Genomic DNA, 23,799 nt, shown 5'->3' with positions numbered 1-23,799 from the left:
TCAGTGGCCGGGGCAGGGAGGTTGGATTATTATTATTTTTTTAAATTATTTTTTATTGGTTGTGATTTCTTTAAAAAAAAAAAGAAGCTGCTTACATTTTAGTAGCTAATCAAATACAGGTTTCTTCTAAATCTAGCTGGCATAGGGCTAGTCCAACAAGACCAATGTCCAAAGTTAGGAAACGCCTATTGATGAGGGGTTTTTATTTTTTATTGAACTACTAAACCAGTTGGGAATGAAGTGGGTTCTGACTGAAAAAGAAGTTGGACATTTGCCTTTCATACTACTGTATGGTGCAAAGGGATACCCATCTAGCTTAAACAGTACAGTCATCTAGTCCAAATTTAAGGACCTGAGAAAGCTTATAGCAGCTATTCTTAGGGTCAACTTTTGAGCCAGTGATTTGTTAATGACCAAGAACCACATTTCATCCTTCTAAATTACATTATTTCAGGGGCAAATGAGGCAATATTTCAGCAAATGGGCTGCATTCTGCTTTGAGGATAAAACAGCTCTTATTTCTGTTCTCGTTTTCAGCATGTGCTCTCTCGCACATGCATTTTTACTCTCAAACAAGAGACATTGTATCTTAATTGAAATGTTATTTGGCTTGCCTTAAGTAGGTTTGATTGAATTCCATAGATGCCTCTGGACTTTGAAAATAGGGTCTAGTCAGCAGGAGATGAATCCAGGTACTTAAAAAAAAATTTTTTTAAGGCACTACAATCCTTGACATGGTGTGTCTGGTTTAAAAGTAAGATAATACAGGTGTATGGGTCTGGCTTACTCCCAGAATCTACTTCTGAGCCAGAGAAAGTTTAAACCCTAATGGGAGATCTGAAGGGAGTGTATCTCATAGGTGCCAACCTTGACAGAGGGCATCGGAGAGATGCAAGGCTGAAGAAGCCTTAGAAAGGCTACAAATTATTAGAAGAGACCCAAAGTTCTCAACTTCTACATCTCTCTGTTGTTGTGTTCCTCAGTGTCCTGCTATGTGCCAAGCTGCCCATGTCAGGATTGTAATACGTAATCAGTCCGATGCCTCCAAACAACCCAAAATACCTCTCAGTCTTTCTATCCCACCAGCATGCCTTTTCAGTGATGCTGGGGGGAATAGCTCTCTATGGTGCGAGTCATCTGTGAGCTACCATTAGCACTGATGAACACGCTGCTTCCAATCGCCCTGAGATGCGTTCATGGTGTCTGGAGCTGACAGAGAGCACAGCATTTGCTCTCTACGCGGGCACTGGAGGTGCTGTCTCTAGCTACCAGGGGTCTGTATTTTGGGAAACAGGCACTAAATTCATATATTTAATGATTCACATACTAACCTGCCATTATATACAACCACAATTCCACAGCCCTCTGACTCCCTAGCAGTGAATCCCGCAGCCTGCTGCTTCTGCTTCGCTTCTGCTCCTGTCTCTCCATACACTCACTGCCATCATCCTTCCCGCCACGGCCTGAACGGCAGCAACATCGGCAGCAAACCGTATCCTCCCCAAATGCCATCCATGGCCTGGCAACTGGATATTCAAAAGGGAAGGGGCAACAACCCCTTTTTCAAGCAAGAGGCTGTAAGAAAGTCAGAACACGTGACTGGCTGTGGAGACAAAGAGGCAAGAAAAGGAAATCAAAGACGTGTCAAAGAAAACCCCACAAGTCATCAATAGGAAAAGATTTTCCATTTAATACTAGACTCTCTCAGGATTGAGATGCAGGCTTTTTATGCAATTACATCCAATGTTAAAATTGGTAATACATAATTTACAAAGATTAACATCAAAACAATGATCTATTTAGATATGCTTTGTAAAAAGGAAATATATTAGCAGCATTTATTTTCAGCAATCACACAGCCTACACCCATGCAGACTAAGAGTTCATATCTATTTGCAATAATGTAGTGCTTCCTGGTCTTAAAACAGCGATCCTGGTGACACACTGGTCTTCTCATTATTATAAAATAACCGAAAAATAAAAAAAGTCATTAATTTCTACACCAGTAAGAAAAACAATTCTTTGCACTTACCTAACATTTGATTGTCTAAAAAACATTTTGTTTAGTCTTTCAACAAAAGAAAGATAAAATGACAGAGCTAGTGTCTCGCTTCTGTACGCACTTTATTTTTTAAAAAGTTTTTAGTGTTTAACACCATTTGAGACAATGATTTCTGTTTTAAACTAAATGAGACAACTCAAGATTTTGGACATGCGATATTCCTACTACACGCACGAGTATTTTATACTCAGGGTTCCTGGTACTGTACAGTGCTTCTCTACAGTAAGAAAATATTCCAAACTATTTTCTTATTTCTTTTTTTTAATAAAATATTTTTTTCTCAAAGGGTTTTTTTCCTTTCTTTTTTTTCTTTTTAAATCAACACATAAAAGTTAATGGAATGAGTCATGTTCCACTAAGAGTAAAATAATTATAATAATAACAAGAATGTACATTAGGACAAGCTTGGTCCATTAAAAAGGAACATGTAACTACTGTATTGCTTTACATCCACGCAGCAGATATATACAACTTGGCACATTAAAAACTGTTTTTTCTTATAAGAACATCTAAAACAGGACTGTATATGCATATGTACGTCTGAAAGACAAAAAAGCAAAGCCATTTTAAAGGGGCAGTGTACTACCCCCTCCCTTTGCCACGAGCTGGGACTGGCCCAGGGAGAGGTGACAGCTTCGTGGCTTCGTATACTGGGGAAGGTCATACATTCTAATACCGGGGGTCCTGCTACAGCACTAGTTTATGGTACATTATGGCAATCACAATTTCATGCGGTGAGAAACCAGCGCCTTGGCTGTTGCTTTTGGGAATAATACTTTTCATCAGGGCAGAGAGAGGGAGGGGCAAAATACACTGTCTCTTTAAGAGACGGACATTTTAAGCTGTACAATCAGAACACAAGAATAGTGTTAGCAGTTGATATATTCTACAGTTCACAACAAATACTCGCTTTGAATACTGCTTGACGGTTCATGTAGTGAAGGTTTCCTTTTTTTCTTTTTTTTCTTTTTTCTTTTAACAGATTTTAATTTGCACAACACACTAGACACACAAGAACCACAGCTTATCAAAAAAACCAACAGCAATGGTGTTGTCAGGATTTGACTTGCTTTATAAAAGTTGTCTGCAGAAAAAAGTGAAAAAAATCACACCCCACCCCCTCCCCCCTCCTAGATGCAGAACAAGTGCCTCAACCAACCAACTCTTCCTTACGCCAAGGTGACTGGGAAAATTTCTCCTCGCCACAGATCCAAGGTACATCTGTGCACAGGCCGGTCCACGGTGAACCTTTTGCACATTCTGGTACACTTCTCTCTTCTCCGAACTTGTGCAAATCAGAGGCCACAACTTTAGGGCAGCCTTTAATTTTAAGCCACTGGGCCTTCACCCTCCCGTTTGGATTTCATTCACTGGCATGGGCCATGGCGGTGCCAACAGTATCTTGTACAATCACAGGTTAATTGGTGAACATGGGGAATATTCTCATCAGAGTAAGTCAGTCCTTATCCTTCTTTACCTCCCCATTTTTTCCTCTGAGTGGGAACAAAAATAAATTAAATTCGACCATCCTGGACAAATAACCACGAGGTTTTTCTCAGTACCTAACATCAATACAAGGCACGCCCAACAACACACACACCATAAGAGCACTGCAGAGCAGGGCAGGGCCACCTGCCAGCCCGGACACCTAAGTGCTAACTGTTTGTATATTTGTCAGTTTTCTTCTGCCGCCTTTTCCTTGGCTGGTGCACAGGAGTTGGGCTCCTGCCCTCAGTCCTTAGCAGACCTTTAGTGGACTCCAGACCACAACTTCCCCTCATGGCGTCACTTCCTGAAGCTGCTCTCCGGGATGGCGAGAGTACGCCGCCTCAGTTTTCTTCCTGATCCTTCTTCCAGCAAGTAAGTGACATCAATAGCTGCAACAGACCACAGGCTTTTGATAAAAGAAGGCGATACTACGAACAGTTTTCACAGGTCTTTCAAGGATGATTCCAACCACAGCAATGCTCAAAACTCAACTGGACAAGGTCCTGAGCAACCTGATCTAAGTTACCCCTGCTTTGAGTAAGAGGAGGATCTTTGGACCAGATGACTTCCAAAGATCCTTCCAACCTATATTATTCTATGAGTCTATGACTATTTTGCATTAACTCTCAGAACATTAACATGAGGCAGAAATGTGCACGACTGATCTGAATGCAGCTCATTCTAGGTTTTAATTGTGCCTATTATCTAAACGGTCTTTAGATTTGTTTAAGAAAAGTGTTGTAGCATGAGTACGTATACACAAATCAGTTTGTGTGAAGTCTGTGCCAGCAAACACAGCATAAGCTCTTTGAGCACCCTGGCTGCTTGAAAGGATGGCCTGTACTAAAATGTGGGTTGCTCTGTCTCCACCATTACAGCTACTACTGACAGTGCAATTAAAGGTGACAACCAGTGCCACCACTGCAGCCTCATTTAACAGTTTAGACGATCCCGACTGACGTCACTGGGAACCCATTCTTTCCAAATTCTCCCCAGTCTTTGTATGTCCTTAAGTTTCTCAGCTGTAAAAAGGGAATGATGGGGAAAATCTGTCTTGAGAAAGTCTTTGCAATTACTAAAAATATTATCTAAAATACGGTGTCTATATTAAGAAATTTCATTCAAATTTAATGTAAATTGCAACTGTTGCAAAAGAAAACATTAGTACAGAGAAAGCTAATTATTAATAATGTCCACTATCAATGCATTCAGGCAAAAGTGTTTATTTTATCAACATGGTCTGCACCAAGCTAAAACCAAAGAAATGCTATTGTGTAACCATAGCATAAAATCTCACCATTTTTCCCTGGGATTTTCTCTAAGAGGTTTAGCAGGATTTGATTAAGTCTCTCTCTCTGAATATGCCGCCTTTCCTCTGGAGTGCACAGCTGCCTTGTGACAGAATTGTTCTCTTCCACCTTTTTATCAGTTTCACAGGTCTCACTAGAGACTGCCTCTTTTTCTGGCTCTTCTAGGCTAGGCATCTCACTTGAAGTTTGCTCTTGGTTTCCTAATACATCCTCAATAAGTGGAAGAGAATCTTCTTCTTGGTTTAAGTCTTTGATTTGTGGTTTTGAGCGATCTGTTTTCCAGGATGATCTAGCAGAAAAAGAAGGGTTTAAATACCATAGTTTTTCAGACACTCACCTAAAAGGCCAATTATTACTGAGTCAAGGACTCCTCAACAGGTAGGGCACTTCTGGAATCTCAGTAATTTGACTTAAAAATAGAGACATCTCTCTAAAGGGAAAACACGCATTCAAACTCACCAGTAATGACCTATGGAAGGCTAAGTGCCCATAGCCTCATTCGTGTAACATCAAATGTAGCCTTTAAAAAATGAATTCCTTTTTTATTTCAATTTGTAAAGGTTTTTATTCTCCAAAATATTTGAGCTCAGTACCTATTGATGTTTTTTTCTGCAACTGTCACGGCTCCTGATGGGCATTTTTAAATTCTCTAACAGACCTGACAGAATGCATTGGCCTCAGTTCTTATTACAATGCAAACATGGCCAATCTAATTAGGGATCTCCCTTCCGGCAGGAAGTCCGGATACTCCTGTGCAGGGCCCTAGCATCTCCCACATTCAGTTGCTTCTGCTAACTTTTAAAATGCCTTTCCTACTCTTTCTTAGGTATATTTCTAAGGAACATCAAAGCTGGTTCTATATTGTGTCCCTTCTTTCTCATTCTGTCTCATTCCTTTTAATCTCTTTAAAAATTCAGAGGATTGCTCTAAATAATTTAGATTTATAATTTCTATAGTACCTAGGGAAGATGGCAGGAAACAGTGGACACTTAACAAACAAACAGGATTATCTCCTCTCTTGTCAACAATCTGGTATGTAAGACTCACCTGCCTCCGTTTCTCTTGTAGTTGTCTGGTACATAATGAGGCTATAACAACAATAAAGATTTTATGGTTAATATCAAATACAATTCACAGTGAGAGAAAGCGGCCTATCTGATATTCTGGAAGTATCAACACCTCACTCGCTTATCTGATTCTTTGGAAATACCAGTGCACAGTTGGCGTATCTCACACATTGGACCTGATAAATTTCAAGCCATTATGATGAAAGTCATCTTTATCTTCCCCACAGCAGACTTTTGGTCCCATCTCCAAACTCGGTACAAAATCTGTTTCCAAGAAGAAAAGTGCTTACTTACAAAAGATTTGCCATGTCAGATAACTCTGCGCTCAGAGACAAAGTAGCTGCCCCTGCCATGCAGAAGGATGTATACGTGAAGAGTTGCTACTTCCATAGAGCAGGGGAAAACAAGACAGTGACACGAACAGATATTCAGGTGGAGTATGGTAAGGGAATCTGTGCTGCATAATCTGGCTCCTGATGTGGCTGCTGTTTTTTGATTTAGAATTGCTACCTAAAAGTGAATTATAAGGTTCCCTCCAGTCAGGAATGACTTAACTGAAATTAGCATTCAGATTTCTGTCAGAAACCACAATCTCCAGACTTACCCATCACCATCTATTCAAAATCTGTTTCATTTGTTCAGCATCTATTTGCCTTAGAACTGCCTATTCTCTGTCTACACTCAATTTTTCTTTCCAAATTTTCTTTCTAGCCAACTTTTCATCTAGTCTGTGCACGCTTACACGTCAGCTTCCTTAGGTTTACCAAGCTTTATTGACAAACAAAGAGCCAGGGACTTTCCGAGAATATGTCCAAGCCTCCCAGTAAGAAGTAAGGAAGCTACTAGAAGAAATACTCACTGAAAAGTCTCTCTTGGGTGTGAGTTTCTTGGGGAAGTGGTCAAAGGCATAGGGCTTGGTGCAGACAGGATAACGATTCCGGTGGATCTTGTAGAAGAGATGAGCTGATTTATCAAGGCGGTAATCACAAATGTACACGTCCTGCTCCTTCACTCCTTTTGGCCTCCCTGCAGTTTCAAAACAAAGCATGTTGGAAAAAAATGTTAATCAGATTCAAGAGAAAACACACAGTATACCAGAACAAGGACAAGCCATACAGTGTCAAGAGAAGTAGGGACTGTGAGCTGTTAAGTGGAATGGCAGGTATTTCTGTTCCCGTCGAGTCAGAATCATAACTGTGGACACACTTCTATTTCAATCTAGGAGGAAAACCTGTATACTCTAATTGAGTAATCCCCCAAGTTCTACAAAAATTATTCTCACTGACATCACTTTCTCTTCCTCGCCTGCCACAATCCCATCCTGCTGCTGTCTCCTCACCACTGACCACCGGGCCTCTTGCAACAGCACTGGCTGTCCCAGTGCTACAGCAATACTGCCTCTTCAGCCCTGATATCCTGCAAACATTGGCTACTGCCTTCTGGCAGTAGCAACCATTTTAGCATACCTCCAAAATTATTAGAAATATGTGTTTCATTTAATTTCTCATTCTATTAAGTTTACTTACCTTTGCAGTAGGTGTACAGATCCAGAACACAGCATGTTCCCACCACAGCCTCTAAAGGGATAATTTCATACAGTGGCACCCGGAAGAGCTCATTGTGATAAAACTTTCGAGAAGGGGAATGATGTGTTTCATGTGGACGGAAATAATGATGACCAAATGCAAACCGTTCCTCTCTGTTAGAAGGTGTGTAGGTAAGAGAAAGAGAGAAACAGAAAAAAACAAAAAAGACTATTTCTGTGATACAATTTTATGTAATGCCCTCCATTTAATTTTAAATTATCTATACTACACTTTTGCAAAGATTGTGAGGAAAGGTAAAGTAACATGAGTATTACATGTTCAGCTTCAGCCATTCAGGAAGTAGAAATATTCCTAGTGTGACTTTTATGAACAGATCAGACTTACTATGCTGCTATCTATGGGGCATGTACATTTAATCATGATACAGTGGCTTAACAAGTCAGTAATGATTAGCTGAGCCACTTCAGCTGTCAGTGTGTATTCTCAGCCTATTCCAACAGTGAAGAAAATATGGTTGTTTAAATCTCTTATTCCTTGCTTAAACCTCTAACCTTATATGTTCACAGTTGTGGAGTACATGCAGAGACAAGTGGAAAACCGTGAAGCTTTTGCAACTTAAACATGTTCAGCCCTGCATCCATAACCTATGACAAGACTTCCACAAAATTACTGTGTTTTGACAGGTAGGAGGTATAAGGAATGTCTCAAATTCAAAAGATGCCTTGAACATACTTTTCATTTTTCCAGAGTTTTTCAATGCGGAAAATATCGAGTTTCTCCCTGTTGATGTGGGACAGCAGCCGATATGACTGCCGGACAGGGTGTCCATCTGGAGTTCTACGGCTGTCTCTCATCAGGTAAACACAATCACCTGGCAATAGGCACAAAATACACACCTGTAAAGAACTTCTCATAAGTCCAGCACACCAAAAATAGAGGAGAAATTGGTTTCATTAAAACTAGCATGAGAGCGCTACCTAATGTTGAATTCTACAGAATGAGGCAAAACCAATGCAGACCCAGAAAAAGGAGAAAAGGTTACCTTGATCATTTTCAAGAAAACTTTACTAGCAAAGAACTAAACATAACTTGAATTGTATGCCAAGAATGAAGATGCAAACATGAAATAAATCACAATAAATTATGACAGACAGCAGGATATGTAACAAAATAAGTTTGATTAGGGAAATACGCACAAACAAGTGATAGCTGCAATGTTGAAAGAATACGCCTTTCTTTATTGGTTTAGAGAGAAGATACTTAGAAAAAAGATTATTATTAAGAAAAATAAATCATTGACCAAAAAGCCTCAAGCCTTTGATTATTCCAGCAGAACTCAAACATGAGTTAGAGCTCATGAAAGGCACACAGGAGGAAATGGATCAAAATGGGCTGAACAAAATGACACACGCTGTCATTAAAAAAGCCCTTACTAAGTGCAACCCCTGAACAGTCCCTGAACTTCTGTTTATTCATTTGGCCCCATGTGGGAATTAACTGTTTAATTTCTTTGCTCTGATCTGTGAAATGAGGTTAAAAGTACTTCCTCTCTGCCCCCAGACTTGACCGCCATTCCCATTTATATAGTACACCTTTCCTTGTGACAATCACTATCACTTAGTAAGGTGAAAGTACACTGCTCCATTCAAAAAGCCTTTGGGGGACACTGCTATAGTACACAGAGATGCTGATGGTCTTTGCCTCACTTTCTCCTTTGGGGGACAAAGCTTTAATCAATAATGTTCACAAAGAACCTGAAGAGTCTCAGAGGGAGAATGCTAGTGAAACTCAAAGTATTACTCAAAATACCATCAGATTTAGTATGTAGTATTTTAAAATCACTTCCATTTGTTCTGTAACCTATTTCACAATAAACAAAAAATTGGGGGGCCCCAAGTAATAAAAACTTTAGAACAACTACCCTGGGTAAGATCAAAAGCCATTTAGCTTAATACTTTAGCTACAAAAGTGACCAGCAGCAGATGCTTGGGAGAAAAAAGCATAAGAACGAGGCATGCAGAGGAAAAGCCTTCCTATGGTATGCCCTTCCGGCTTCTTTTAATCTGTGTTTTAAGGACTTTTAGAGCTAGAGGCTAGAGCTGGACCACTGTGCTTAAATAGGCAGGGATTAATCCTTCCTCCAAGAATTTGTCTCATCTTTTTGGAACCATTTATATTCTTGAGCTCCCCAACATGCTGCAATTATACTTTCTGCAATTTAATTATGATTTTGTGAAAAATACTTCTTATTGTTTAAATATGTTGCCTGATGAGTTCCTTGGTTGTTCCCTGATTTCTGCATCATTGCATTTTTCTATGCCATTCATGATTTCACAGACCTTTACCATATCACCCCTCCAAGTCATCTACATAGTCTCTGCTAACAGAGATGTTTCATATCTGACTATCCTTGTCATCATGCCTATTTTTCCCAGTTTTAAGGTACTCTTTCTGAGATGGAATGACAAGAACAGTATGCAGCATGCAAGAGAGAGATACACCATAAGATTACAGAATGACAAGATTACTTTTTCTGTTTTATTTTCTGCTTCTTTTGTATTAATTTATTAAAATACTCAGTTTGCCTTTTTGATTCATGCTTTTTGATTCATTCTTATGTTTTGTGATGACTCCAATATTTTTTTCCTGAATGCATACCCATTTGTGAGTATGTATAGTTATGTCTATTTTTATTTAATTAGCAGGTTCGGTATCTGCTACTTCCACAGCTTAGTCAAAAGACAGTAAGGAACTATCAAGTGCACTCTCTTGTCTGAGGTTCATGAAGACCTCAGTTTTATTATCTCTTGGCTTCTAGCCAAATTTAGGATTCAAATGAAGGAAGTATATTTTCGTAAATATAATCTCATTTACCAAATTTGTATAAATTTAAAAGGTGCTCCTAAATGCTCCTCATATACAAAAATTGTTTTAAGGTTTTACACTGTCACACATCACTGAATAGAGTACAATACACTGCACTACTTCAAGAAGTTCTAATTTAAAACAGAGAGGTGACAAGCGCCATGAAGCCAGCTTTTAATTTTTCTGGTATACCGGGATGCCTAGCAAACAGATAGATGATATAGTTTTATAAAGGTGATGTACAGTTTTATTCTAGCTAGACTAAGTAAAAAGCGGAGTGAAGACAAATTGACGTAGGCTTACCCATATGCTAGCAGAGTGAAAGCTCTTCATGGTTTCAGTGTGTATCTGCTTGTAATTAGCCCATACTCACCCATCTTATTAGCTATTCTTACTATCTCAACTAATGCTGGGATAGTCCTACTAGTGGGATAAAAACATCTTCATTTTATTAAATTAAGGATTACTTTTAAGGAACCCTCCTCCCCAATTTCTTTTAAAGACTTCTAGAGAAAAAAGTAAGGTACATGCTGAGAGAGGCTGCTGTCCCCAAGCAGAACACCTGCATGCAAATAAAGACACTAATTTTTTTGTTGTTAATATTTTAAATGAGTAAAGTTGAGTTTAAACAATTATTAAAGCTACTTTCAGTCCTCCTCCCCTTATTATACCTGACTAATAAAAGAGTATTCAGAAAGAAATGTGCATAAATACTTTAAAGTGAAAAGAGAATCCTTTTCCATGGTGATCTGTCCTGCCTGCCAGAGTGAAACTGATCACCAGGATCTGGAAGAAATTTAAATTCTTCAGTCAGACCAGCAGAGAATCCAAGGGTTTTCACTTTTTCTATTGTAGACTTATATTACTCATGAGGACCTTTTTTGTATATGCCTTGCTTAAACCTATTCCCTGTAACTGCAGAGGCATTTGGTGGCTACCGCTGGCAGTTTGGTCTCTTTTGTTCTCTGCCGGTAGTACACAGAGTTTAGTCACCTAAGGAGTGATAAAACTTGTCTAAATAAAGTCGCCACAATCAAGTTAGAGGTATGTGGGTGAAATATAATGGGCCACCGCAAAAATGATCTCTGAGATATAAATAAGACTGTATGCTGCCACAAAAAAACCAGCTAAAACATAATTCGTTGAAACAGAGACCCTAAAAGCAAGCTCGGATACAATCACAGAATGCCAGCATTTCTCTGACAAGGAACCCAATGAAAAAACAAGAAATGGGAAATCCAAATGGCTTAACTATAGACGAGACAGACAATGCAGAGCAACAACAAAAACCGATGACGGAATGTGAATTCTAGAATCCTGCAGAGGATAAAGAATGTAGTGTTCCTTGATTCCTTTCTTTTTTTCTTCAACTAATTCTCTACTTCCCTGAAGACTCTCCTATTCTCCTTTACCAAACATACCAACTGGTTTTACTCATTCTTGAGCAGTTCTCTTAAATATTGTATTGGTCTCTTTCTATCCTTGTATGTATCTGTAGGATGAAATTTAGAGAAAAAAAATCGGTGATGTATGAGGCTGTGTGGCTGTCTCAGGAAGACTCAGGGTTCTGAAGTAGCAACTAGAATAGCTTTTAGGGAATAAACAGACAATACGCTGGATAGTGTAATGACCATTTTATGCTAAAATCGTGAAGACCAGATAGCCTTCTCTGCTTTTGCTTCTAACTGTTAACTATGTGAAACTGGCTCTGCATCCTCCCTCTCTGGCCAGGAGGAGACCCTTTTCTCTGCTAAAGGTAATTAATATTTCTTCATCAACCAGCCTGTGAGAACTCCTGTTCATCACTATGTGTCACTCCCATAATAGCAAAGAGTGCAGTATTTTACTTGTAAAAAGATAAAAGCACTTGAAACAAGGTGACACCAGAAGTCTCTGTATATTCTTTTTGGATGGAAATCATGGCAGTCACCAGAGTAAGCACGTACCTTGGCGCAGCAGCAGATCATCCCGTAATAAACATATATAATAAACACAGCCAGGCTGAGCATAATGGGGACGAGGAATCATAGGAACCTCCTGGAGAAAAAAATAAAGAAAGGAAATGATGAGATTGCCACCATAATCAGTGTAGAACCGCGGCTGATATCCTTTTGGAAATACGGGGGAGAAATGGATACAGAATAAGAACTGACACAATGTAATTGAATACAATACAAGGGGTCCACACTACAAAGTGAGAATATCATGGTGGCCTTGCCAATCTCTTCAGCTTTGGCAAAAAGAAGAAACTTTTATCAGCATACTCTTGTTCCTAACCTGGTGCTGGCGTGATTAAAGTTGTTGCTGACAAATCTGGTACGACCTGCTTCAGAAATTTACTTTCTGCCTTTCTTACTCCAAGGGAGAAGCTAAGCTTGTGAACTGAGTCCACACTATTTTGCAAGCAACAACGAAGCTGAGAACAACAGAAATTCATTCATTAACTCAGTATACTAGTTATACTAGCTAGCAGACAGATACAATAAATATAAATGCAAGAGCTGCTTCAATTTGTCACTGTAATAATGAAGAGATTTTTTTATACCCTGTTCACAGATCGAGGCTCACACTGCTCGCACAAGTAGTGTTCAACATCGGAATTCACACCCATACAGTCACAGTGCTGCCAGACCTAGAAGAACAGATACATCCCAGTTAGAAAGACCTGAGGTATATTTCATTTACAAATTGTATTCTCAAAAATACTAAGGAGAGCATGGAAACAAGCTTCCCAAAGAAAATGTGAGGCGTTCTTCGAACTATTTCAAGCTATGTCAGAAGAAAGACAAGATTTCTATACAACTGTTTGTCTATAAACCCATAATTGTTGAAGTTCTGCTTGCCTACAGACAGGAGTTGCTGACAGGAGTTTCAGAAAAGTACTAGCTTCTCTATATAGAAATACTAATTGCATTTCCTCTGTGAAAACAGAATCTCTCAATTCTTTTGGAGAGGAAAGGAAGATCTGAAGGAGTAATTTATGCTATTAGCTATGCAGAAGCTGCTGGTGTAAGTTGTACTGCTTATGCAGAAGGTGAAAAGAGCACTAGGTTCCATTCTGCGTTCCCCTGCCTTACCATGCACTTTTCACACTGGATCATGAGTCCCTCATCTTTGTAAAGGCCACAAATGCAACGGATCACATCCTCATCCTTCTCATGCCCATTTTCTTTTTCACAGACAGATGTCTCACTGCTGTCAGCTTCACTCGCTGTTTCTCCCACAATTTCATCAATTTGGGCAGATGCTTCATGGCGAGCATTATAATATGCTTTTCGCAGCCGACATACGTCACGCCCAGTTGGAGACTTTCTGCCATAATACTTCTGAATAAAAACAAAACAAAGAAACAAAAAAACCTTCATTTTTTTGCATGTTCCATGCTTTTGGCGCATTCCTCCCGTCTGTATATACTCTTAAAGGTGTCTTTGCTAAAGTTGCATCCACTGACATAGTACATGCCTGTCCATCTACCTCCTTATGCTGAATAGCAGGTCCATGTATCTTACACAGACCCCTATGACACTGAAGAACATGGTATTTCTCTCAAAAAGCAGTGAAATACCTTTAGGTAAGCAATTCATGCATGTTATTCACCTTCTGTTTGTTTAAGCTAAGGCGACCAAAAAACACAAAGAGCAAGCTGAAGCACATAGATTGTTATAAAAGTCTGTTTCTCAGAAAAGGATTATCAGAGGCTCTCTCCCTCAAAAATATTTTCCCTCTTTCATTGCTGTAAGAAACTTTGTCAGCAAAAGTATTAAAATAGGATATATCCCCACTGTTTGTGCAGCAGCTTTAGGGCCAGGGAAAGCCTCACCTCTGCATTCCGGAAGACCTTCAGCATGTCCCCATCAAAAGCTTCCACAGTTTTATAATAGCCAGTCAAGATCTGTTTCTCAATTGTGGCAAGGTCCAATGGATCAGAGATCTTTTCATAATAGTCTGCATTTCTAAAGTGAGAATGTATGCAGAATGTCATTTTCACCAACACTTCAAAGCTATGCAGATCCATTATAGAAAACTATGGGTTGCTCTGAGAAGCAAGTACTTACTTTTTCTTTGGGGGTAGGTTCAGGAGGGGAGCTGCAAGAGCCTGCCTGGAGGAATCTGTAATGGGAGCACACAGTTTAGCAGCATTTACCTCAGCAAAACTTAAAAAGAGAAGTAACTAAAAACTTTCGGGCTATATCAAAATGGCTTGTTTACTATCTGAGGCATAGAGAATTGAAATGCTTTTGCATTTTAAGCAGCTGGTTGTTGTACTCTGACTACATAAACCAAAATGGAGGATAGCTCACTTGCAATTCTGAGAGTTGTACTATTTTTTAAACAAGTGAAAAATCAGCTTAGTAGGAGAGAAACATCTGCGGACCCTAGTGGTAGAGGAAGAGGTTGCAGATAAAGCAAAGATCACTAGTAGCAAGAGAAGGGAAAAAAAGGAAAGGCTTATTTAAACTCCTGAAATAAACTCATTTTAAAAATATTTTCTATTCAGAGGGTCCATTGTTCCAGAGGCTGAAAAAGTCTCCATGTAGATTTTTTAGGAGACTGTCACATTCACCTTTATACGATATAATGCTATCACATATTTCCTTGAAGATTTGTGCTAGGCGGGCAGCACGAGCCACTTCAATATTCTCTTCAGCTGCAGCCAAGCGTCGTGTTCTCACAGAGCGGGAGGTCTGAAGAGCTGAGAACTGGGTCATGAAGACATCTGAAACAGGGCAACAAAGAATTATCTCTAAACAAAAATTTAGTTCAAGATCAAATTAAAGCATCTACTCCAATCCAGCAACTCCACCACCAACTATATCCAATTAAAATTAACATTTTTTTCTAAGCTACAATAAAAGTAAAAGATTATATTCACAAGTATGTTCTAGCTGCTTAGAGCTCATCTAAATGGTTAAGCTGGGTATCAAATTATTTTATGCTGCTGGAGCAAACACAGCATATCATTGAATTCACCCAGAGTATTCACTCCCCAGCTTCTCATATACCTGGGAGTGGGACCAAATGCTGCACAGCTGTGAAGATTACAGTCCTCTGAACAGAGTGCTATTTTGGAGCAGGATTAATACCTTTCTTTTGATAGTCATATTTTGTCCCATCCCCATAACTGACTGCATGCCAAAAAACTTTGCTCTCTAAGGGCCTGAAATCCTTTGAATTACGAGAATAAATGACAATTTTCAAAGTCAGTGCAACTGCTGCTGGTCTAGAGATACAGAAAGCAGAAAACAGCTCTTCTCCTGAAGGGTCCAATCCTGCAAGATGTTAAATACCATCCTCCTCCTCCTCTGATAAATCACTCTTGGTGAAAAGTGAGAAATGGCAACTTCTACCAGGAGTTGAGAGACATCAGAGCCTGCCACAGGAACACAAACGAATCTAGCAATTAGACAAGTAGTCTCTATTTTACAAACTTCTAGTTCTGAAGAAAAGAGCATTAGATGTTTCAGAGGAAACTGCAGAATCCCATAATGCAAAAAATGGAGTACAGTGAGAGAGTTTCTGCCTTCTCCTGCTATGTAAAGACATGGACATACATACACATTTATATGCATTTTTATGCATAGCATTCCCTATACATATTACAAAAGGTATATGGGCCTTGTAGTAACTTTACATTTGATTTACATAGAGAACTTATTTAAATTCTTCATGAACATGTCATATAGGTTCTCAAAGGAAAAAAGTAGCAACCTGAGGAACCTCTGTTGGCCTCACCAGATTTGATGTTGCCATCATCCCGACAGATTCCATTCCAGCGGTTGTATAATGATGCAGTATGGATATTGTCACTGACATGCTTCACTTCCTCTTGTTTTTGTCGAATCTTCTCCCAGTTTCGTACCAGAAATACATGGTGTTTTAGCACAAAATTCCTACAGAAATAAAAAAACATTCAGGAATCATCTTCTTTCTCCAAGATTAATACTTCAATGTGGAGAAAAAGGTAGACAGATATTCATAGGCATATACATAATGTCAGCAGAGAGGAATCCTACCCTAACTGGCTATGGAAGAACTGAGAATTTAATCAGCCATTCCATGATGCCCTGTCTTATAGAAAAAAAAAATTATTTTCAGTTTTTGCCCACCTCTGCATTTCTGAGGAAAAGCCTGTGGAAACCATTCCTTACCTTTCTCTGTTAGACATGGGCTTCATCTGAAGCTGTGGCGTTAGCCTCGTTGGTGTGTTCACATTTTCACTGGGTTCCTCCGGCATGTGACCCCTCTGAAAAACAGATCAATTCTGATAGACGGGGAAAACCGTGCCAAGAACGTAGCAAAACCAGAATTTCTGAAATAGAACTTTCTTCAAAGTTTAAAATACACAAATACATGCTTTTTGCTCTGTTGGCACAAACTGATTTCCTATTAACCTTTATCCATTAAACAAGCTGGCTTCAGTACTTACTCTCTTCTTTAGTTTGTGCTTTGACTTCCTTTTCTCTTTTGACCGTCCAGGCCTTCTGTGGGTGGTCACAGGCTGGTTGCTTTTGCTTGAAAGTCCATTCATTCGCTGACTCTTACCCCCAATTATTCCTCTGCATTTGTCAAAACCACATTTGCAGAGTTGCTTGCGAAAAAAGAGATTATTTTAAATAAAAATCAACACTTAAATTATCTGTCAATATTATTAAGCACCTCTTCAGTCAAATGTAACACATCAGGTTTTGCTAATCACCCCTCAACTCTATAGAACTGTTTGTCCTTGGTGAGTTTCATTAAGGTCTTGTATTGTGATCCTTACCTGCTTTTCAACATTAAATGAGTGAAAATTGTAGTCATAAGTCAATTCAGTACCAGCGGGCATGTCTTTCAGTGCATACAATCCAATCCGGTAGACACCATTAACAGACCTGCAGAGAAAATATAAGAAAATATTCCCAACATTTAACAAGAAAATTGTCTTTGCCCATACAGTAGAAGTGTTAGAGACAGGAATCAACACTTCTGCTGTGCCCTGAACTAAGCTTTTTCTTCATTTCTACCATTCTCTTATTTCTCTCTCTTACAACAAACTTTGAAAGACAATAAAATGAGTACTGTGCACACTAGCGTACACAGAGTACTGTGCTGACAAAGAGCAGGAAGCTGTGCTTCAAATACAGACGCTACAAATGACATTAGCCATCAAGACAGAACTACTTTTTAATTGCCAAGAACTGAACATCATAGCTCATTTCACAAAATACACTAAAATGTACTAGCTCTCTAATTCTTTTACTTATTTTTGGTGTCGGATTTTAATATTTAAAACCTGATTAGTATTGCTTAAAACCACTAGAATTATCCAAGAATTGCAAGCTCCCTGTTGTACTACCAAAACAGCTGATTTCTATTATGCCCATCTGCTATTTCACTGTAAGCCATTTGCTACAAATTTCTCAGAAGCACTTCCTACTAGTCTGGCACTGGATTTCTTCTGATAACACAGTACTGATGTGACACAGGGTGTGCTGAAATGAGAATATTCCACTGTTTGTCTGCTTTAAGAATGTATTTGAATTGCCAGAAAGAAAGAATATACACACAGATTATGTTATGGCACTACCTAGGCTTCAAAAGTTATAGCAGGTTAACAGTATGACAAACAAAAACGTTGGATTTGCCTTGCCAGAAGGCTTACATCATGACTCCAAAATGTCCACTACTTTGAAACATTACAGTACTTATCTTATGCAATATAAGCATGCTGGTTAATACTTTTTACTCTGTTCAACCTGCTTCTCCCTATTTTTAGATCAGTTTCTTTTAGGTGATCCGGTTATCTGTATTTTACCACTGGTATACCACTGTCCCAGCAAACAGAATATATTTTTCTTACCATTTCTGCATCTCACAGTTAGGATTGCAGCTGTGGTTGATAAAACGAGCTTCATTGCCCATACGATAGCTATCTATCACCATTCCACTGTCTAAATTCAGGCAGTAATGATCACTGTGATTATGGTACTGTTCAATCATCCGGTTCCTAGGAAGCAACACAAGAAAGTTATTTGTGATTCTGCTTGTTGCTGCAAAGGGAACAGGGAGTAACAAAGTAATAGTGCGTTCAAGAATTCTGAGAGGGGGGTTCTGAAGAACAAAACAATTACAATGCTTTGTATTTTACAGAATCTTACACCTAGAGATGGAGGAAAACCATTAGAGTACCTATTTTTATAAGTCCAGACCACTGACAGAGAGCTTGGATTAGAATTTAGAAATATGTTCTTCTGGAATGCTCCCTGTTGGGTTCTGCAGATTATTAGTATACATTTCATGGTGATAACCCGTGTATGGAAGAGAAAATGCAAGTACACATTCTTTCGTGTGTATATGTACACATGTGTACAACAGTCAGTTCCTCCCTTTCGTTCTCTGGGGTTGGACACAATTCCTGGAGTTTCATCCTTGGATTACAGCTACCTCCTCTTAGCAACAGAGGAACAGTGACCAAAAAAAAAAAAAAAAAAAAAAAAAGTCAGTTGCATTAGCACCTATCTCTGAAGAGATTGTATTTGTCTTCTGATGGAGCTCTAAGCAAGCATGTCTCTCCAACCTCAATTATCCTACAATGCTATGTAGTTAACATGACTCTTAATTCTTTTTTCTGTTGTTATTAATGCACCCACTTTTTTTTGTCTTCCTATCTATCTGTAAAAGCTCATTTCCTTTCCTGCCCCATTCTGCCTTCTGATTTATCTTGCACAATTAAAATCCTGCATAGTGCTCATAACTATATCAAATTCAGATTCACTTGCAGCATTTGGCATTTACAGAACAGATGTGGCAGATGTTGCTTTCCATACACTAATCACTTCTCTCTATTTGACTGAGAAAAAGTTTGTTGATCAAAACCACTAAATTCTAAGCCTTCCTTCTGGTGGCAGTGAACAGAAGAACATTCCTTTTTCCCCTTCCTCACTCTTTCATCTCTCTTTAAGGATTTCCCCTCAATGATAATGCATGTCATTTATTGAGCCTTCCATGCTAAAGCAGCAGATAAATATTTTTACCTGAATTCTTGCTCACTAACAACTTCTCCCAGATATTCAATGATAAACTGTCCTGCTTTCAGGGGTTCTTTGGTACGAATACCCCATCCTTTCTCCTCAGCCCGGAACCTCTCCAGGCACTGCACCCATTCATGCCTCTGTATCCGTTGGTTACAACACTGTTCACCACAAGGGCAGGTGTTTGGTGAACACTCCGCAAAGATCATCCTACAATAAAAAACAAAGAAGTTAAAGGAAGATGAACGGCATACTTTTAGAGCTGTCATACAAGCAAAAAATCCCTCTGTTAAATAAAAGTCATGGATGAACTAAAATGCTTCTGGTTTTCAAGGTGTAAATCACACAAAGATTCACAGCCTGGCTCTCACTGCTATTCAAGAGCAAAATGGGGCTTTTAATTGGATTTCCTTTGAAGAAAGAGGCAGGGAGAGCATACATGTTTATGCAGCAGAAAGTTACCCTGTATGCTTCTGTAAGGATACTTTATTTTACTGGGTTTGCATCTAGCATGATTCTTTTCTTAATATAGCATTAGTTTATGTGAAATAATACATTTATTGAAGTTCTCTTATTACAGCCAGTCAACATATTTCTAACCTGTTAAGACAGTCCTCCACACAGCCCTTTCCGTTGCCATCATCTGGTTTCTTACAATTGCAGGTAGTGGCCTCATAGCCAGAAAGAGGCTTGACATCCACATAGACATCTGGAGAAAAAAATGGGGAAAAATTCTTTCCAGATGAAAAATAGAACTAATTTATTTACAATATTTTCACTCCAATTACACAAAGCAGAAAAGAAGGCGGAAGTATCTTCGGCAGGACAAAAAGCATGACAAAAAGGAGGGAAGTCACGTGAAACTTCCACAGTTACACTGCTTAGCGTAAAGCACATATTGACACATTTTAGTAATAATGAGAATAAGAATTTACTTACTAGAACGTATTTTTTTATAAAGTGGGACATCTGGCTTTTTATACAACTAAAAGGAAGAGAAATAAAATTTTAATACATTGCATAACTGCAGTTGTTAGTCAAAAGAATCATGGAAATCAGGTTCTGTTCATATGTAAAAGTTTTGTAATAATTATTAGAAAATATATCTGCAGTCTCTTCTTTAGGCTCAGGCTATGATACAGAATAGATCAGAAAGTGTGTCTAAATAAGCATATCTTGAGCTAAATGAGCCAACTGAGCAGTTCTTCTAAAGTATTGTTTATTTCCCCCATATGATCTGAGCAGAACTAGATGGAAAACAGCATCATCAGGACTATTCTGAGCAATGTTGTTCTTTTCAACATTGAAAAAAATATAATTATTTAAAGCTACTTTGGAGAATGCATCTTTGGTGGATTTACAACATGACACTTAAAAAAGTGAAAAAGATAAAAAATAATGGGGTTATCAAAACTGAGTCTACAGGTAGGAGCCAAGAGAAATGCAGATTCATTTTCTAGTTAGAACAATTTGCTCTGCAGAGGGAGATGACAGGAGGGAAAAGGGAAATTTAGATCACATTTTGTAACTTTATATATAGTTCATCCTTTCAAACAAGCTTTAAAGAATAATTTCAAAGTATTACATGTATGCACATTTAGTGCCTTAATAGCCTTCCCTCAGTATGAGGTACGGCAGACAGGCATCGTACAACCAAACTATTCTGTAAGGGTTCTCAATATTCTAGACAGATAAGGAAAATGACAAGGAAATAGATCATATATATTTATTATTTATGTAACGTTGAATAGATAAGACAGGCAGATGTAAGCAATCTTCAATACATTGCAAACAACTCTCCTCAGCTGAAATGTCAACAGCTATCATTACTTTAAGATTAGATTTTGGTAGTACTACAAAGAGTAGCTGGAGCCACAACCACCTGGGAATTTGTCTTTCTCATTTACATGCTTAGGTTACATGTCTTAGAGCACTTTCTTGCTGTAGAGCTGGGGACAGATTTACACTCCAACATTAAATCTTGTGTTAAATCACTTGGTGGAAACTTCTCAGAGAAAAAAATATTCCTATTTTTAGGTTTGCACATATTTAAAGCTCTTTAAAAAGAATGTGACTGTTAAACACTTTCTCTACTTCCTCCGTATGAAAATTTCAGCTTGCAAGTGAAAAATAAATTCCACTCTGCTGGGATTGATCCAAGAAAAATAAGGCCTGAAATTTCTCAGTGCTGTTGGCAGTACATCTGAATTCTCCTGAGGCGTGTCTAAAACAAGATCATTGCAGAAAGTAGGCAGACTACCAAAATAAAAGTCCGCTGCAGAATTAATGACTTTCTTCTGCAGAAAGCCACAGGATTGCTATTTTGCAAGAGATGGAAAAAAGGAAATTATTCACATTAAATACATATGCAAATCCTTTTTTTTTCATACAGTAGCAGCAACAAGAATATTCATCAATATATAGAATATATAAACATAGCTTTCATATAAGAATCCTGTTATTTTCTTTCCATGACTTCTGAACATAATCTTGGCACCTAATAACTTTTTATCTTGTACCTGATTGTGTTTCCATTGCCAGAGGATGTCGTAAGGCAGCTGGAAGTCAATTCTCTTTTGTCTCAGATACTTTCCTGAAACAAAAAAGTTTATAAGTTGTACACACTCATATTCACATATCCCCAAGAGGAAAAAGGACTGCTGCTAGGCACGCTGCCAAAATTATGATAGGGCCTCCAGTCTCTGAAAGTCAAAAGGCAGAATAGCAGAATCCTCAGAGAACATTTTGTTTATTAGTGGCAACACAGAAAAGAACCCTCCATGATGCTGTTATCTGCATTCTACTCCACTGTCATAGTGAGGTTTACACATTTATAGATACTGAGTAAGCTGCTTAGATATGGGACAGACTTGCTGAGGTAGGTGACAGAGGGGAGCTACCTTCTGCTTTGATGACTAAACTTTAAGGATGTCAATAAACTCTAACAGTTACAGTTAAACTCTTAAAAGAGCAGTGCCAGAAACCCTGCAGGTGTTCTCCCAGGAGGGGTCACTGAGTGTGAGTTACTGAAAGGACAAAACAGCAAATAATTGACAAAACTGAACAGCTCTGTCATACAGCAAACACTAGTAAATTTCTGTGTAGAAATCCCAAAGAAAGTTGATACTTTCTCCTTAATTTCTCTGTGTCCACATGAATTCAATGATCTAGCACAGAGAACAAATATGTATACAAAAATCCTACGTTCACAATTCATACAAAGTGGTCGATCACAGCATTGTACTACTCAACCCTCTCCCCCCCCCAAGTCAGTGTTGGAAATAGACTGTTCCTATAACCTTTACCAAAAGTGACTTAAGAATCAATTCAGACTTGACAAAGGCATTCCTAACTGTTTCGGAAAGCCTTCAAGATGATCTATATTTTCAGCAATAATTGAAACTTGTTTTAGACGGGAGTTACTTTCACAGTAGATTTTATCTTCATTCTAAAACTAACTGCCACCCCTAATCTCTTCCTAAGGGAAGGAAACGGACCCATTAAAAACTTGGTTAATATAAGAGTTGGGGTTTGACACAAGCACTACGTCACTCCTAGCTAAGACTAAAAAGTTCTCCTATCATTTTATTGGACTACTGCTTCACAAAATTGCAGTGAGAAGAGTGATTAACGATGAGGTTTCAGTCCCATGTCTGATTTTCCCAGTTTTTCTAAATGTTAACAAGTGCCTTCGTGTTCCTCTAGCAATAATCTGTGGTTTCATGTAAATTCACATGCATACCTTCACCACTGAGGAAACTGGAAAACAAAAATTGTAATGTTTTCCTTACAACTTACTCCTAAATTACTACTTATTTTCAATGCTTTATTCATCCATAGCAGGTTCCAGGAAAGAGCTAGATCTGCTGGGAATTTGCTTTCACTTCTATGACCTCACTGGGCGAAACAAAAGGCTCTTTCAAGTGCCCTGGCACGGTGCCTGGAGTATATGGAACGTCCTCCAGCCCTCATCAAGCAGGCGCTAGCGCAGTTATCTGGCAGAGTCCTAAACCGTGTAACTCTGGTCTGTAGTTACACTACTCTTCAGCTACCCAATACAGAGTAATTAAAGCAGCCTTATCTTTATTGAAGAAGCTTGTTTGCATCTGTTAGTACAAACAAACTTGAGGTCATGGCCTTGTGAAGAGAAAACGGAACAGGACTGCTGCACTGCAAACAACCTGAGCATCCCGACAGAGGGTTCAATCACGCGACAGAGTTATATGACCTAATTCAAAAAAGAGCTGAGAAAGTTGACATATTTTGGAGAATTTAAATTAACACCTTTAATCCTGAAACCTGTTCCTTAAAAATTACAGTTACTGATTTACACAGAAGATCTGTCAAACACTTCAGCTGCTATTTCTCCTCTGTGAAAGCTGCACACAGAGCGCAAAGGCTCCATTAAATAAGACAAAGCAATTAAACCTTTGTATTTGATGGGGCAAA

General features: G+C 38.7%; 1 protein-coding gene across 2 annotated transcripts in view; it reads right to left on the bottom strand.

The window, feature by feature from the left end:
• Positions 1-1,666: 1,666 nt before the first annotated feature.
• Positions 1,667-23,799, bottom strand: part of ASH1L (ASH1 like histone lysine methyltransferase) — a 59,331-nt gene continuing 37,198 nt past the window's right edge. For both annotated transcript variants that reach the window (XM_026115120.2, XM_026115121.2), the window contains 21 exons: positions 21,870-21,943; positions 20,290-20,335; positions 19,951-20,059; positions 19,354-19,560; positions 18,180-18,326; positions 17,103-17,211; positions 16,767-16,928; positions 16,489-16,583; positions 16,073-16,230; positions 14,904-15,056; positions 14,395-14,449; positions 14,160-14,292; positions 13,417-13,665; positions 12,885-12,971; positions 12,286-12,376; positions 8,207-8,345; positions 7,454-7,626; positions 6,787-6,953; positions 5,908-5,948; positions 4,848-5,149; positions 1,667-3,939 (listed from right to left, as the gene is read on the bottom strand). In XM_026115120.2, coding sequence (XP_025970905.2) covers positions 3,848-3,939; positions 4,848-5,149; positions 5,908-5,948; positions 6,787-6,953; positions 7,454-7,626; positions 8,207-8,345; positions 12,286-12,376; positions 12,885-12,971; positions 13,417-13,665; positions 14,160-14,292; positions 14,395-14,449; positions 14,904-15,056; positions 16,073-16,230; positions 16,489-16,583; positions 16,767-16,928; positions 17,103-17,211; positions 18,180-18,326; positions 19,354-19,560; positions 19,951-20,059; positions 20,290-20,335; positions 21,870-21,943 — 2,789 coding nt within the window. In that variant the 3' untranslated portion in view covers positions 1,667-3,847. The remainder of the gene's footprint in view (positions 3,940-4,847; positions 5,150-5,907; positions 5,949-6,786; positions 6,954-7,453; positions 7,627-8,206; positions 8,346-12,285; positions 12,377-12,884; positions 12,972-13,416; positions 13,666-14,159; positions 14,293-14,394; positions 14,450-14,903; positions 15,057-16,072; positions 16,231-16,488; positions 16,584-16,766; positions 16,929-17,102; positions 17,212-18,179; positions 18,327-19,353; positions 19,561-19,950; positions 20,060-20,289; positions 20,336-21,869; positions 21,944-23,799) is intronic.

This window comes from Dromaius novaehollandiae, chromosome 29 (genome assembly GCF_036370855.1).
Source record: "Dromaius novaehollandiae isolate bDroNov1 chromosome 29, bDroNov1.hap1, whole genome shotgun sequence".
NCBI classification, from domain to species: domain Eukaryota; kingdom Metazoa; phylum Chordata; class Aves; order Casuariiformes; family Dromaiidae; genus Dromaius; species Dromaius novaehollandiae.
Note: the sequence above shows the minus strand (reverse complement) of the source record. Positions and strands in the feature narration are given on the sequence as shown.